This window comes from Furipterus horrens, unplaced genomic scaffold (genome assembly GCF_987537825.1).
Source record: "Furipterus horrens unplaced genomic scaffold, mFurHor1.1.pri manual_scaffold_4, whole genome shotgun sequence".
Taxonomy (NCBI): Eukaryota; Metazoa; Chordata; class Mammalia; order Chiroptera; family Furipteridae; genus Furipterus; species Furipterus horrens.
In genome coordinates, this window is record NW_028327174.1 from 117,629,466 (window position 1) to 117,646,558 (window position 17,093).

At 41.0% G+C, this 17,093-nt stretch overlaps 1 protein-coding gene across 3 annotated transcripts in view; it reads right to left on the reverse strand.

Annotated features, from left to right (window-relative positions):
- Positions 1-1,621: 1,621 nt before the first annotated feature.
- The window catches only part of SYK (spleen associated tyrosine kinase), a 94,187-nt gene continuing 78,715 nt past the window's right edge, over positions 1,622-17,093 (reverse strand). For all 3 annotated transcript variants that reach the window (XM_090273976.1, XM_090273974.1, XM_090273975.1), the window contains 3 exons: positions 8,140-8,280; positions 7,357-7,469; positions 1,622-2,700 (listed from right to left, as the gene is read on the reverse strand). In XM_090273976.1, coding sequence (XP_090130102.1) covers positions 2,628-2,700; positions 7,357-7,469; positions 8,140-8,280 — 327 coding nt within the window. In that variant the 3' untranslated portion in view covers positions 1,622-2,627. The remainder of the gene's footprint in view (positions 2,701-7,356; positions 7,470-8,139; positions 8,281-17,093) is intronic.

A 17,093-nucleotide genomic window follows, 5' to 3' on the forward strand; every position in this document is an offset into this window, starting at 1 on the left:
CATTAGGATACAACGTGGGCTGCCGGGCACTTGGTGGGCAGATCCTGCACTTGTGAACAGAGGGTCCTGGAGGCCAGGGCCCACCTTGACTGGCCTTTCCTTTCTGTGAACAGCAGAAGCTCACAGACCAGCTCTGAGGACATGGCTGGGGACTTATCATTTAAAAACAAACAAACAAACAAAAAACACAGCTCTGACAATGCTGCTTAACACTTTATTTGTCAAAGTAAGCTATCATATTCCAATAACATCCATGAAAATTATCACAACTTAAATTTTTTATTAATAATTACATTGTTTAAAAAAGTCGAGTGACAAAAGGTAGCTCTTCTGAAATAGAAGGAGGATATTGCTTAACTGGTGGCATGTACTCTCTGGGAAGTTGGGGGTGAGACGCTGAAGATCCAGTGATCACCCTTGTATGTAAAAAACCAGGTGCAGCTGCAGTCCTTGGGTTGGTTTGTGGACATGTGAAGTCACCATCCAACAAATAAAAGCAAGGCTGGTGACACCAAGTATAGGGGAAGGACATGCTTTATTTTAACCACAGAATAGATTATGTTTCTGTTATGGAGAACTTTGATCCCCCTAGTGGGCAGGGTGTTTGTAGCCTCAGCAATCAGTTAGTGCTGGCCTAGCGAGGGCAGGGTGTTTGTCCACAATGCCCTTGTGTTCCCACTAAACAAGGACCAGAAGGTGAAGGCCTGTGCAGTGAGCCCAGACCCACATAAAGACATGGCTAGAATCATAAGAATGGCAGTACACATGTGACAATCAAGCGCAGGCCAGATGCCCCATACAAAGTAACTACCTTCCAGAGTTAGTCATTCATATTGTAAGTCCTTCTTCAGTGAAGTTGCCTTTCCCTTCATGCCCTCTTCTGTAAACCCAGGAGAAAGGACACATTTTCACTAGAACAGACTTGCACACACTTCCACAGTTGGGAATTCTCACAGAACATTCTTCACCACTGGGAGAGACACAGGGGACATGGAGGACAGGGGCACCAGCGGCTCCTGGGCTGGACTTCTGGGGAAGCCAGCGAGGCCCCTTGTCCCTCTAACCCACTCACATTCTAGTGATCTTCATTGCCAAACTTTTGGGAGGGGCAGAGAGCTGCTGGAGAGTGTGGGAAATCCCCTCAGGAAGAAGATGAATGTGTGTTTCCCAATTCCTGCAAGTGTGGCCTTTCCCAAAGACAGTCTCTGGGGGTAGAGAGGGAAGACACCCGGAGCCAACAGCATGCCCACTTTCTCAGATGCCATCACCGATGTGCAACCCTTCCTTTCATGATTCTAAATCTACATGTCGCCTGACCAGCGATTCTGTCATTAGTTTTTTTAATTTTGGGGACTCTAAATGTGTATCGTTACTGTTTTGAATATCTGTTCAGCACACAGGGATCCTCTCTTTAACAAAGTTATTAAACCACCAGGTAGCACAATTCTCACAGTTTCTTAACAGAAGTTCTGTGAATAAGTGATGTCTTGACTTACCTAAGAATGATGTCTAAATAGCTCTAATTTTGAAGAGCCATAACAAAACTAATTATCAATGGTCTGATGATTTGTGTAAGATCAGACATTAGTTAAGGATTAACTAAGACTAGGAGACCAGAAAAGAAATCTCAGGTTTTGTATTTTCACCCCCAAATCACTCAATAGAGCCTACTTGTGGCAAGCATCAGGGTCTGTGATTTTATTATGAATTAATATTCTTTACAAACTTATTTTTATATGCCCTTGGCCACCAGGGTGCCCCCTACTATGAATACAGAAAGATAGGAATTATGTCTGCACCCTCTCTTCAAGAAAGAGGAAGTGTGAGCCACACTAACTAGACAACAGTGACAGCCCACAGAGCCCTGATGTCTGTCCTTGTCACACTCAAGATGATGGACATCCTTTCCCCTGCACAGTCTCCGCTCAAGTACAGTCTTCAGTAAATCTGTGGGAGAGGGGCTTTTAGGGGGCCAGTAAGCCAATCCTTCTAGCAGGCCACACTTTTCATGCCAACATGACTCTTGGCTCAGAACACAGAGCAAAAGCAGTATCCAGACTTCATTTCTTTTAACTGGCTACACCTTAGAAGCCACACTGGTAGAACTTGATTTTTAAGCCTCAAAGCACTTTTACCACTAGGAAAGCTCTTCAGGAGCAGGGCCAGTCACGTGGCCTGTTCCAGCCAAATCCCCTTCTCTTCTCCCTTCCTGCCCTTCCACTGTGGGCATCACAGGTGCACCCGCTGGATGCTGACAATGCAAGTGGAGTGGCTAAACACCATATGGTGCTATCTCCGGGCTGCAGGGGGGTTAGAGGAGCCCAGGTGCCAGAAAACTGGAAAGACAGCAAGGAAAGTGGGAAACAGGTCTTGAAAATAACCTGCCCTGAAAACCACTCAGACAAGAAGCAGAAAGGAATCCACAGTGCCTTTGACCTTCTTGTCTGTCTTTCTTCCATGGCTCCTCTCGGTGGGTTTGTTCTTGTGAAGGGTATGGGTTTGGGGAACCACAGTCACAGGCAAGTGGGCAGAGGGAGATGGAGATGGAGATTCAAAATTGATGCATTGTAATATGTTTGCCTTTGATGACTCATTTGCTCAGAGTCTGCACAAGAGGCTCAGGAGCCTTAGTTCACCACGTCATAGTAGTAATTGCGTAGCCGCAGTTCCACCGCTGTGAACCTGGGCCTGCTGTCCACACTGGAAAGGAAAGACACGCATTACTGTTCGTCATGGCACTAGAGGAAAAAACCTGCTCACCCCTGGGGCCTTTGCAGGGAGAGTGCAAATGGCTGCGCCCCCTGGTGGCCATCCCCCAGAGCCTGAGACTCACAGCACGTCACTGCTCCCAGCTCCAGGTGGCTAGAAGTCTGTGTGGAACACAGTGTCAGGCTCACACCAGACCTACAGAAATCTGTGTGCGTTCATCAAGACCCCAGGTGACTCATGGCCCCTTTAAAGAAGTTTTGCACTCAAAGTCCAGATCTTTTAACCCATAGATTGTCTCCTTGTAATGTAGCAAAACAGATGTATCTGAAATACTTAGCTGGTGAATATGTTGCAGATGTATCTTTAACATATGATTTATAACCTTGTTAAGAAGAAAACAGACACAGTTTAAACTTTCCCTCTCGATACCCCAGCTGGATGGCTCTGGATTTCTGAAAATGTGCTACTGTTGCGGATTCTTTTTAAAAATATTTTATTATTTTAAAATATTTTATTGTTAATCTATTACAGTTGTCCCCATGTGGGTTCTTATTAAAACTTAAAACCTGTCATGGCAGAAGCAAGGATAGGGACATGTCTATTATACATCTTAACATAGCAAGGCCTCACTTTTCTGTCACTTCTCAGGGAAGGAAGCAATGTAAGTAAACTATGGGAAAAAGTTTTTTATAATTTGCAATCTGTAAACAAACTTTAATAGACATCCCTGAATAGAACCTGTTGGAAGCAAGTATTTCTTAAAATTCTGAGAATCTATCATTGTTTGGAAATAATTTTTCGTATTTTCCCAAGATTTTTGGCTAAGTTGCAAGTGGATAAAATTGCCCAATAAGTGAAACAGAACTTGAGGTTAAACTATGAACTGTTGACATTCCAACCTCTTTGACCTACAACTACAATTTTATAAGGTTCGAGAGAATAGCCCAGGAGCATGCATGAGGCCCCAGAATCACTCACCAATGTAAGGGCAGAGTAGTTTCTATAGGAGCAAAAGTTTTTTGTTTTTTGATTTTGTCAGATGGCATTAAAATATAGTAAGTCTTCAAAAGGTTCTGTGACTTTAAGAGAAACAACATATAACAAAACCAATTTGAGCACAGGCTAACTGATGTAAGCAAGATTTAGGTTTCTATGGCTTTTTATCTGTGTTATAACAAAATGATGCTATTCAAGAATCTAGAGCTTTCAAGAGCAAGCAAAAACTGCTTGAAAAAATCAGCTATCTGTGGTCATGTCTGGGGACTTAGGGCTCACTGTAGGGGGGCCATGCCTCTGGACACCAAGTTGTATTCTAGGAGGGAATGTGATGGCAAAGCCCTAGGGTGCAGAAACACATGTAGAAACCTCTGTCCACACAGAGCCTCCATCCTGCTCCAAAGAGACACAAACTCCAACCATGGGGACCTGTATGCACAAAGACCTGAATCTTGCCGTGTGTGTTTTATTCACCCAACAGCTGAGCACCAAGAAAACTAATGTAGAGAAACAGGAATATAGATGGGGCCACAGGGAAGATACCTGGACAGGTGTCTTAGGGAACCCCTCCTTTAGTCCACAGGTGAGGCTGTTGTGAGAAACCTAGGATGACGCTGAGCTTGGGCACAGGAGGGTGACTGAGTGTACGGTGGTGTGCTGCTTCTGCTCAAGGCCCGCAATGCTTTTTCCACACTTCCTCTTGTGCCCAGCCCCCTCTCATTCCCTGCACCCAAGCTCCCCATCCTGCAGTTGCCATGTGGAAAGGTCTTTCCAAAAGAGGCTAATACGAACCCTAACAGGAATATGACCTCCATAATCCTCTATTCCCATTCAGAGCACCCCATGGTTTGCTCTATAGCACCCACTGCAATATGCCATCACATGTGTATATGGGGGTTAATTTGTTCCATATTTGCTTAGTAACATCCAGTCCAAAATTGCGATTTTCATGAGGGAAGTGTCAACTGCTGCTTATTCACATTGCTCACGAACTGGAGTGCAGTCAGTAGATGGGCCAGTGATAAATCTAAAGGTGTGTATGTATATGTCTTTCTGTCTAAATTTTTGTTTATTTTCTATCTATCCTACCTACCCACCTATCCATCCATGGATCCATCTATCTATCTATCAAGTATTGATTGATGGAGCTGTCATTTGTCTACCTATTACCTATCTCTCTATTTATCTATCTACCTGCTTTCTATCTATCCATCCATTATCTATCGATCAATCAATGTATCTAACTATCCATCCGTCCATCTACCCATCCAATCACCCTTCTGTCCCTCCCTCCCTCCTTCCTTCCAACTATGCATGTATATATGTACATATGTATGTATGTACGTATGTATATATGTACCTTCTATGTATCTACCTACCTTTCTATTTACCTGTTTATCTAAAAATCTATCTATCATCTTGGTAAAGGTAGCTGACTGTTTACAATGGAGGAAAGCTTGGAGACTATACAGGGATCATTTGTATTTGCTTCACTGAATCCACCAAGGTCTGGAAGCTTCACATGCTTCCATGTACCAGGCAACTATTTCATTTCCTTTTGCAAATACTACCTGCACATGGGAGGTCCTCACACATATGTGCAGCAGTCTTCCAGGCCCTCTGGCTTTGAATTACTACTGTACTTGTCTCCTTCCAAGAACACACAATAGAATGCACTTATTTCATTGTTTATCATTTATTGCTTCCTGCCCCTTCCTCAACTGCTGATTCCTCCAGGGCAGTAGCTGGGGTGTGTTTTGGCTACATTATTCCTTCTAACATGGTTCACCCTGCTGGGCACATCCCCTAACACCTCTCTTCTACCCTGTGCCCCCTCCCCTACCCACCCTTTCACTCCTCACTGCCCAACATCCACCACAAAGAACAATGGACAGAAATAAAAATGTTCAGTATTCAATTTAAGAGCAAAACACTAACTTCAACTGTCTCCCTGAGAATTCATTTTAATTCAATTTTTTTTTTTTTTGGTTGTTTCAAGTTCTTTTTTCTCAGAGGAAGTGAAACCTTCCAAATGAAGCCGCAGGCAGACGGAAGAACTACCCGAGAGTGTGTCTTCCCCAGGGCTTTGCACATCTCCTGACCTGGGGGTCTGTTCTACTCCCAGTGACACCTCTCTGGCCACTAGCTCCCCAAAGCCTGGCTGGGTGCACTTTGCACAATGCCGACTAAAGCCAGGAAGGCCTGTACTGTTCTTAGCAGCTTTACAGGAACAGGTGTTGCAAAGAGGAGCGTGCTGTTTTGCCCACACTCAGGGGTTCTTGGAAAGTCTCAGAGGTACTCTGTCCTCCTGCCGCCTGCCTTTCAGAGGCACCTCAAAGTAGGACAGCTGGGACGTGAATCAGCACAGGTGCAAGGCAACAAGGTCAAGGTCTGTAACATCACTCAGGGGTCATTTGTCTTCTGTTTCCTATGTGAACTCACCTCATCCACAATGTCTAGCCCAGACCTTTGATTTCCATTTTGAAAATGGCTGGGACCGACCTGTCAATGATTCTAACAATTCTAGTTTGGGCACTGGGAGGGGTGTGTGGGGGGGATTTAGTCAAGACTTTAAAGACTGGACATCCCCTGTCCATAATCTATTTCTAGCCTTTCTTTCCTGCTGACTCCCTGGTAGTCCAGGCTCAAGAAGCTTCCCAGGGCCCAGATGGGTACCTTTGCTACAGAAAGGGCCTTTCTCTGTACAGGGTCAGCACTAGTAACTAGACATACTTGACCTCTCCTTTGGGGGCTCCCTATACTGCTTCTAGACAATAATGAGATCTTTTACGTGCACTCCCAGCTCTGCTGGGTGAATGGTGTTCCCCTGGGGAGTGGTGGAATCCCAGGTGGCACCTGAGAGAACTTGCCCTATCCCTCCTGCATCTCCAGCTGTTGTCTCTCAAAGCAAAACTGATCCCCAAAGTATTAAATCAATTGAAAGTATATGAGCTCCTCCCAATGACAGACCCACAGTACCATCAAGCTGCACACAGCAATGCCAGAGATATAGAGACCATGGCTCGGGACTCCCCACAGTCCACTCATAGGCTGCCCAACCTGTGAAAGGTTAGGTGTGATGGGTTTCCCCTGCCTGCTGAGCTTCCCTGAACATAAGCTTCCCTGAACTTGCCATAAGCTCATGTTTACTCCAGACAGGATGCATGATAGTGCTTAAGACAGGATCTGAGGGGCACTGTTCCCGGGTCTGAGTCACTTCTTGGGAAGTGCTACCTTGGCCAATTCATCTGTGAGCCAGCCAACCACTGTGGTCATGCCTCACTCTGAAAGGTGGTAGGAATTATGAAAGTAGACATTTCCCTCTAAGTGCCTCTGCCACCCTCTGTCACCAAAAATGGTACACAGCATTGGACCAGACTATTAGGAGCATCTTTCTATTTTGACCACCTTACCACCCTGGCCAATATTATCTACATTTAAATTCTGACATCCTGAATTTTAGTATTTGTCTAAACTTTTCTTTTTTAGACTAAAGAATCGAAGTGTGTGGTCCAGAAAGCAAGATATTTCTCCCACTCTTTGTTTAGAAGGCAGCATATCCCTGCCTCATGAAAAGACAGAATGTATGCCCAAACATTCCAAATGCCTCCAGAGTGTCTGGATAAATTGCAGGAAGGGGTGGGTACTCACTCATACGTCCAGCACAGGTTCATTAGATCATACATCTCTCTCGGACACCCTGCAGGACATCCCATCCTTTCTCCTTTCTCCAGCATAGCGGAAACTTCACTTCCTTTCATTCCCTAAAACAGGCAAAATATACCTTAAGTTTTTTAAACATAGCATTCAGCAAAACAAAGCAACAAATATATCCCACCCCTCTCCCCTAAAGAAATAAGAGAGCACATGAAATTGATTTCAATTATAAAAAGTATAAAAAGAGCAGCACCTAATCTATGATTTAGAAGTTAGTTGAGGTTACCCTTTGGGGGAGGTATGCATGCAGGAGGGAGAGTATTTAGGGTTCTGTTCTACTTCTTCCTGTGGGGGCTGGTTTCATGGGTCTGTCCCATCTATGAGGATTCAGCAAGCTGTATCCTAGCATTATCCATCTTTTGGTATGTGTATTTTGATTTTTAAAAAATCTTTAAAAACTATAATGAGCTGCCAATTTGATACTTGAAATAGCCATTATTTCTACTTCAACTTTAATTAATGTTGATTTGAGCATATTTTATGCATATTTACATGTGCAACATACAATGAAAAAAGGACAAACTATTCAGTTAGCATGAAATATTTCTTTTTCAGTTGTGAATAAACTGAGGTCATAGTAACTGCCCACTGACAAAAGACAGAAAGACTCAAGAAGAATGCCAGGATTATGATTTTCAGGTTCCTGGAATGATGATAGGTACATATCTGTTCTGAGGACCACATAATTAATTAGGGCATGACACAGCAGTGGCTAACCCGATAGGGCTTCTGCCCATAGGAAAACGCTTCCCACATCAACACGCCGAAGCTCCAGACGTCACTCTTGCTGGAGAACTTGTAGTAGTTGATGCACTCTGGAGCGTACCACTTCACGGGCCACTTCCCATGGGTCTGGGCCTGAAAGAAATGTGAACAGAGAACTTTCTTAAGAACAAAATTGATTGTGCACACCCACGTTCATAGCAGCACTATTCACAAGAGCCAAAAGGTGGCAGCAACTCAAATATCTACTGACAGATGAATGGACAAACAAAATGGGGTCAACTCATGCAATGGAATGCCATTCACCCCTATGAAAAAAGGGGTTCTGACACAGTGAACAACATGGAGGAACCACGAGGTTATCTTTCATTATGCTTAGTGAAATAAGCCAGTCTAGTCACAAAAGGACAGATACTGTGTGGACCCTAGAGTAGTTCAATTCATAGAGGCAGAAAGTAGAATAAGGGTCCCCAGGGGCTGGGTAAAGAGGGAGGAATGGGGAATTATTGCTTAATGATTATAGTTTCAATTCGGTAAGATAAAAATAATTCTGGAGTTTAGCTGTAAATAAAGCGAATGTTCTTAATACTACAGAGCTATAATTAAAAAAAAAAGATAGCATTTATTTATTTATTTTTAGAGAGAGGGGAGGGGAGGAACAAAGAAAGGGAGAGAAACATAGATTGCTTTTCACACACTCCCAACTGGATACCTGGCCCGCAACCCAGGCATGTGTCCTGACCAGGCTCTAACTGGATACTCTTGGGGTTTGTGGGACAATGCCAAACTCACTGAGCTACACCAATCAGGGATGAACTGTAATCTTGAAAAGAGTAAAATTTCTGTTAAGTGTATTTTACCACAATTACAAAAAAGAGTAAAGTCATGACTCACAAAATGCCAGTGTGTGTGTGTGTACATGTGTATGTATTTGGTCTGAATCTTAAACATATGATTAAATCCTAAAATCTTAAGTTTTTAAATATATCTTTTTAAAGATTCAGATCAAATTTCTTCCATCTTTCAGTCATTTTCTCTCACCTCTTCCTTTTGTTAGTCATACTTCATGGAGCTTCTTGTCACAATGCAAGAGTCAAGCCTGAATATTACATCATGGTGATGCTCCAAGAAACATTGGGCTAGTTTTAAGTGTACTTGTCTATGGTTTTAAGCCAACACTAATTACTTATGCATAGATTGCTTACTAGTATCATTTTAAACTGGTTTAAGTTTTCTAATTTAAAAAGTGTTAGTAAAAAGATCAAAATCACCTCTACCAAAACCCTTTCCCTTGGGGCTTGGGGCTCAGTGTGCTGTGGGTAAGTCTTGCTGCCTCCTGTGGAAATCACTCTGATCTGGGTGAAGTCTCCTAAAGCAGAGGGAGGGAGGTGATTTGCCATAAGGTGGGTTTGGAGATGGCAACTTGGGACCTCAAGCTGAGTTCATAAGTGCCATGGTAGTTCTCTGTATGACAAACTGATTGTACCTCTGTCTCATTCACATTAAGCATTATTTATAGATTTTGATTTCAAAAGTTGTAAACAATATAGTCATGTGTGTCACTTCAAGTTTATTCTGAATTTTGAACTAATAATAAGATAAACCTTTGACAAATCTTAAATGTGATGAAAGGTCAGTCTTTGTCCATCACCAACTCCAAATTCTTATCTACAGAGATAACCACATTTGACAGCTTTCCTTGGATCCTTCCAGAAAAACTCATAAACAAGAATAAATAAGAAATATATACTTTTGGGAGAATAATAAAGTTAGAGGCATACCCATTTGGTTCTTTATAATTTTTCTACTTAACTATGTATCTTAGATATTTCTATGTCAGTACATGTAAATAAAGTCAATTTTAGAAGAGTTAATTGTATGCTTCATATAAATCTCCTACAACTAATTTAAGCAGTCTTCTACTGAGAGGTCAGTCTGTAGTTTCCTGTATTTTGTTATTATACATTATGCTAGAATGAACATTACTGACAGTGTGTAAAGGCAGACCTCAAAGATACTGTGAGTTCAGTTTCAGACTGCCACAATAAAGTTAGGCACACATTTTTTTTTTTGGTTTCCCAGTGCATATACAAGTTATATTTACACTATACTGTAGTCTATTAAGTGTGCAATAGCATTGAGTCTAAAAAACTTTGTACATACCTTAATTAAAATATGCTTTACTGCTAAAAAAATGCTAGCCATTATTTGGGGCTTCAGCGAGTCATAATTGTTGCCAATGGAGGGTCTTGCCTCAATGCTGGTGGTTGCTGACTGAGCAGCGTGGTGGTTGCTGAAGGCTAGAGTGGGGCTGTGTCAGTTTCTTAAAATAAGGTAACAGTGAAGTTCAATGCATCAATGGACACTTCTTTCATGAACAATTGCTCTGTAGCACCGAATGCTGTGTGATATTATTTTATCCACAATAGAACTTCTTTCAATATTGGAGTCAATTTTCTCAAACTCTGCCACTGTTTTATCAACTAAGTTTATGTAAGATTCTAAATCCTTTGTTGTCGCTTCAACCATCTTCACAGCATCTTCACCAGGACTCGATTCCATCTCAAGAAACCACTTTCTTTGCTCATTCATGAGACACAACTCTCCCTCCCTTAAAGTTTTATCATAAGATGGAAGCAATTCAGTCACATCTTCAGGCTCCACTTGTAATTCTAGTACTATTGCTAGTTCCACATCTGCAGTTACATCCGACACCGAAGCCTTAAAACTTAAAGTCATCCACTCAACTTCTTCCAAATTCCTATGAATGTTGATATATTTACCTCTTCTCATGAATCATAAATGTTCTTAGAGGCACCTAGGATGGTGAATCTTTTTCAGAAGGTTTTCAATTATTGGATTGGCCAAAAAGTCTGTTTAGTTTTTTTCCATAAAATAAGAGACACATTTTTCTTTTCTTTTTTTTGATTTGAAACTGTTTTATTTCCTTTCCCCATAAATCATATAGCTGACTAATACAATTTAATGCTAAAGACAAAGTGAGTCACTGAAGGTCCCCAAATATCTGGGCATTACTCCTAAATAAGCAGGCTCTAATATCAACCTACCTAATATCATAGCTACACCCAATGGAAACATTGTGAATAGCAAGAACTTAGTTATGAGTTTCTCACTCACTTTTATCTCATGGGGACATGAGAGGCAAAATAATTGTTCTCAGCTATAAAACTCTTTTAAGAGTATAATCTTCTTTTCTTTTTTGGTTTTTCAATTACAGTTGTCCCATTTTTCCCCCATTGCTCCCTCCCACCAGCCCACTCCTTCTCCCACAATCATATCCCTCCCCGTTGTCCATGTTCATGAGTCATTTATACACGAACCTTGATTAAACCCTTCCCTTACTTATCCCCCTTCTCTCCCTCCCTCTTCCTCCCTATTGACTGCTATTCTACTCTTTGTCCTATTTAGTTCGTTTGTTTGTGTTGTTCTTTAGTTTCCTGTATTAGGTGATATCATATGGTATTTTGCTTTCTTTGCCTGGCTTATTTCACTAAGCATAATTCTCTCTAGTTTCATCCATGTTGTCGCAAGTGGCAGGAGTTCCTTCTTTCTCTCTGCTGCATAGTATTCCATTGTGTAAATGTACCACAGTTTTTTGATCCATTCATCTACAGATGGGCACTTAGGCTGTTTCCAGCACTTAGCTATTGTAAACAGTGCTGCTATGAGCATAGGAGTGCATAGGTTCTTTTGAATTAGGGTTTTAGGATTTTTCGGGTATAATCCTAGCAGTGGAATCGCTGTTTCAAAAGGCAGTTCCATTTTTAGTTCTTTGAGGTAATTGCATACTGTTTTCCATAGTGGCTGCACCAGTCTGCATTCCCACCAACAGTGCAGTAGGGTTCCCATTTCTCCACATCCTCACCAGCACTTGTTGCTTGTTGATTTGGTGATGATGGCCATTCTGACAGGTGTAAAGTGGTATCTCATTGTGGTTTTTATTTGCATCTCTCTGATGGCTAATGATGTTGAGCATTTTTTCATGTGCCTATGGACCTTCTGTATGTCCTCTTCGGAGAAGTGTTTGTTCAGTTCCTTTGCCCATTTTTTAATTGGATTGTTTCTTTTCTTGATGTTGAGTTGTACAAACTCTTTATATATTTTGGAGATCAGTCCCTGTCTGTGATATCATTGGCAAATATATTTTCCCATATGGTTGGTTCCCTTTTCATCTTGCTGATGTTTTCTTTTGCTGAGCAGAAACTCTTTAGTTTGATGTAGTCCCATTTATTTTTTCCTTTATTTCTCTTGCCTTAGGAGATGTATCTGTGAAGATTTTGTTACGTGGGATATCAAAAATTTTTCTGCCTGTGTTTTCCTCTAGGCCTTTTATGGCGTCACGGCTTACATTTAAGTCTTTGATTCATCTTGAGTTTATTCTGGTGTGTGATGTAAGTTGGTGGTTTAGTTTCATTTTTTTGAATGTCCCTGTCCAGTTCTCCCAGCACCATTTGTTAAAGAGGCTCTTCTCACTCCATTTGATGTTCCTTCCTCCTTTATCAAAGATTAGTTGACCATAGAGGCCTGGGTTTATTTCTGGGCTTTCAATTCTGTACCACTGATCTATATGTCTGTTCTTATGCCAGTACCAGACTGTTTTGATCACAGTGGCTTTGTAGTATTGTTTGATGTCTGGTATCGGGATTCCTCCTGCTGTGTTCTTCTGTTTCAAGATTGCTTTTGCTATTCGGGGTCTTTTTTGGTTCCATATAAATTTTTGGAGTATTTGTTCTAGGTCAGTGAAATATGTCATTGGTATTTTAATAATGATTGCATTGAATCTGTAAATTGCTTTGGGTAGTATGGCCATTTTGATTATGTTGATTCTTCCCATCCAAGAACATGGGATTTGCTTCCATTTATTTGTATCTTCCTTAATTTCTTTCTTCAATGTTACGTAATTTTTAGAGTACAGGTCTTTTATCTCTTTGGTTAAGTTTATTCCTAGGCACTTTATCTTTCTTGTTGCTATAGTAAATGGTATTTTCTTTTTTGTCTCTGTCTCTGCTATTTTATTGTTGGTGTACAGAAATGCCTTAGATTTCTGTATATTTATTTTGTACCCTGATATTTTGCCAAATTCACTTATTATATCGAGTAGTTTTTAGTGGAGTTTACAGGGTTTTCTAGGTATACTATCACGTCATCTGCATATAATGATAGTTTTACTTCTTTCCCAAGTTGGATGCCTTTTATTTCTTTGTCTTGTCTGATTGCTGTGGCTAGGACTTCCAACACTATGTAGAATAGGAGTGGAGAGAGTGGACAGCCTTGTCCAGTTCCTGACCTGAGGGGGAATGCTCTTAATTTTTGCCCATTGAGTATGATGTTGGCTTCAGGCTTCTCATATATAGCCTTAATTATGTTAAGGTATGCTCCCTCTGTTTCCATTTTGCTGAGTGTTTTCACCATAAATGGGTGTTGTACTTTATCAAATGCTTTTTCTGCATCTATTGATATGATCATGTGATTTTTGTCTTTCATTTTGTTTAGGTGATATATTATATTTATTGACTTGCGAATACTAAACCATCCTTGCATCCCTGGGATGAATCCCACTTGATCGTGGTGTATGATCTTTTTGACGTATTGCTGGATCCTGTTTGCCAATATTTTATTGAGGATTTCAGCATCTATGCTCATCAGTGATATTGGCCTGTAATTTTCTTTCTTTGTTGTGTCTTGATCTGGTTTTGGGATTAGGGTAATACTGGCTTCATAGAAAGAGTTTGAGATTTTTCCCTCTTCTTGGATTTTTTGGAATAGTTTGAGGAGAGTAAGAGTTAGTTCTTCCCTAAATGTTTTGTAAAATTCGCCTGTGAAGCCATCCGGTCCAGGGCTTTTGTGTGCAGGGAGATTTTGGATTACTGTTTCAATTTCCTTCTTTGTTATTGGTCTGTTGAGACTTTCTACTTCTTCTTGATTCAGTTTTGGAAGGTTATATGTTTCTAGAAATTTGTCCATTTTTTCTAGGTTGTCAAATTTCTCGCCATACAGTTCTTTGTAGTAATTTCTTACAATTGTATTTCTGTGGTATCAGTCGTGATTTCTCCTCTTTCATTTCTGATTTTGTTTATTTTGGTCTTCTCTCTTTTTTTCTTGATGAGCCTGGCTAGAGGCCTGTCGGTTTTGTTTATTTTTTCAAAGAACCAGCTCCTAGTTTTGTTGATTTTTTGGATTGTTTGTTTAGTTTCTATGCCATTTAATTCTGCTCTGATCTTGATGATTTCCTTCCTTCTTCTTGCCCTAGGCTTTGTTTGTTGTTGTTGTTCTAGTTCTTGTAGCTTTAGGGTTAGATTTTTTATTTGCGATTCTTCTATCCTTTTCTGATATGCCTGTATTGCTATGAATTTCCCTCTTAGGACTGCTTTTGCTGTGTCCCATAGGTTTTGGGCTGTTGTGTATTCATTGTCATTAGTTTCTAGAAATTTCTTGATTTCACCTTTGATGTCATTGTTAACCCATTCATTATTTAATAGTGTGTTATTCATTCTCCATGAGTTTGGGTGTCTTTGATTTTTTTTCTCTGAGGTTGATTTTTAGTGTCAAGGCATTGTGGTCTGAAAAAAATGCTTGATATGATTTCAATTTTCTTGAATTTGTTGAGGCTTGTTTTGAGTCCTATCATGTGGTCTATCTTTGAAAATGTCCCATGTGCCTTTGAAAAAAATGTATATTTTGCTTCTTTGGGGTGAAAAGTTCTATATATATCAGTTAAGTCCATGTGGTTTAGTGTGTTGTTCAATGCCTGTATATCCTTGGTGTTTCTTTGCTTCGATGATCTGTCTATTGTTGATAATGGTGTGTTGAAGTCCGCTACTATGAGTGTTTTATTGTTAATATTCTTCTTGTGATCTTCTAGTATTTTCTTTATGTATTTGGGTGCTCCTATGTTGGGTGCATATATGTTTATCAATGTTATATCTTCTTGATGGATTGTTCCTTTAAGTATTATGAAGTGTCCTTCTTTGTCTCTTTTTATTGCCCTTGCTTTGAAATCCGTTTTGTCTGATATGAGGACTGCTACCCCAGCTTTCTTTTCAGGTCCATTTGCTTGGAATATTTTTTTATATCCCTTTACTTTCAGTCTATGTAAATCTTTTGTTTTGAGGTGTGTTTCTTGTAGACAGCAAATATGTGGGTCCTGTTTTCTTATCCATTCTGTTACCCTATGTCTTTTAATTGGAGCATTTAATCCATTTATATTTAACATTATTATTGACATGTATTTATTCATTGCCCTTTGTACCTCTGTTCCTCTCCTCTCTTGTTCTTTTCTTCTTTTTTCTTAGAACATTTCCTTTAGCATCTCTTGCAATGCTGGTTTGGTGGAGATGTATTCTTTTAGTCTTCCTTTGTCTGAGAAACTCCTTATTTCACCTTCCATTTTGAATGAGAGCCTTGCTGGGTAGAGTATTCTTGGTTGTAGGCCTTTGTTTGTCATTGCTTGAAATATTTTTGACCATTCCCCTCTGGCTTGTAGTGTTTCTGTTGAGAAATTGGTCGATAGCCCTATCGGAGCTCCCTTGTATGTTATTTGCTGTTTTTCTCTTGCTGCTTTTAGGATTCTCTCTTTGTCTTGGAATATTGCCATTTTAAGTATGATGTGTCTTGGAGTGGGATTTTTTGGGTTTCTCTTCATTGGAACTCTCTGTGCTTCCTGGACTTGCATAGCTTTTTCTCTCATCAGGATGGGAAAATTTTCTGTCACTATTTTTTCTATCAGTTTATCTATTCCTTGTTCTTCTGATCCCTCTTTAATTCCAATGACTCTGATATTGTTCTTCCCATGCTATCCTGTAATTCCCTTACCTCTTCTTCATACTTTTTCAGTCTTTTTTCATTTTGCTTTATCGTCTGTGAATTTTTTTCTACTTTATCTTCTAACTCACTAATCCGATCCTCTGCTCCGTTTAGTCTGCTTTTGACTGATTCTACTGTGTTTTCAGTTGAGAGATTGTATTCTTCATTTCTTCCTGGTTCTTGTTGATCGTTTCTATGTCTTTTTTTATGCTGCTGTAGTTCTCTGCAAGTTCCCTGTAATTTTCTTGGAGCTGTTGGTAACTTCCTTGGAAGTTGTCATAGTTGTTTTTGAGGTTTTCGAGCATATTGAACTTCTTCACCACCATTGTTTTGAATTCCGTGTGTGACATTTGGGCTATGTCAATTCCATCTACCTCTCTTTCTGGGGATTCCTCTTTTCTTTTCATGGAGAGGTTATTTCTGCGTCTTACCATGTGGGATTCTTCTTGTTTATGTTTGTTTTTTGGGTTTGTCTGCTTTGACTTCCCACGTTTGTGGTATGAGATTCTTTATGGTAGATCTGGGGGTTTCAGTGGTGCAGTCTCTTTGATCTCCTGAGCCTGATGTTCTTGGGGTACCTTTTATATCGTTTGTTTATGCTGTCTGGTTCTATTTCAGATGCTTTTTGTTAGGATCTTCCTTCTGGCTAGTTGATTGAGAGTCACTCTACCCACTTTATCTTGAATTCTTTTGTGGAGATGTCAGTTCAGCCTTTGTGTGTCGTCTCATTTTTCTGTGTCCACAGCTGGTCTAATGAGGTAGGTCAGAGGTTCCTGTTCCTTGCAGCAATGGTGTGCGCCCGCACGGCGCATTCCTTTGGTGCCTGTTGGAGCTAGCCAAGGTGCCCTTGCGCGCGGGCCCGTGCGCGCACAAGACTGCTGGAGAGCTTGCCTCAGGCCTGCCGCGCAGCATTCTGGAAGTTGGTCTCTCGCCTCTTAGGGTGGGACCCTGGACACTTGTGCTCAGTGGAAGTGAGTGCCTGTGAGTCGCTGCCACCCACTGTTCCCGCGCTGCAGCTGTCCACCATTCCCACACCCGCCTGGGCGGGCACGAGCAGAGCCTGAGCAAGTGCTCTGTGCTCCGACTTGGCGCCCACTGAAGCTGGGCAGGGGGCCACTGTGCAC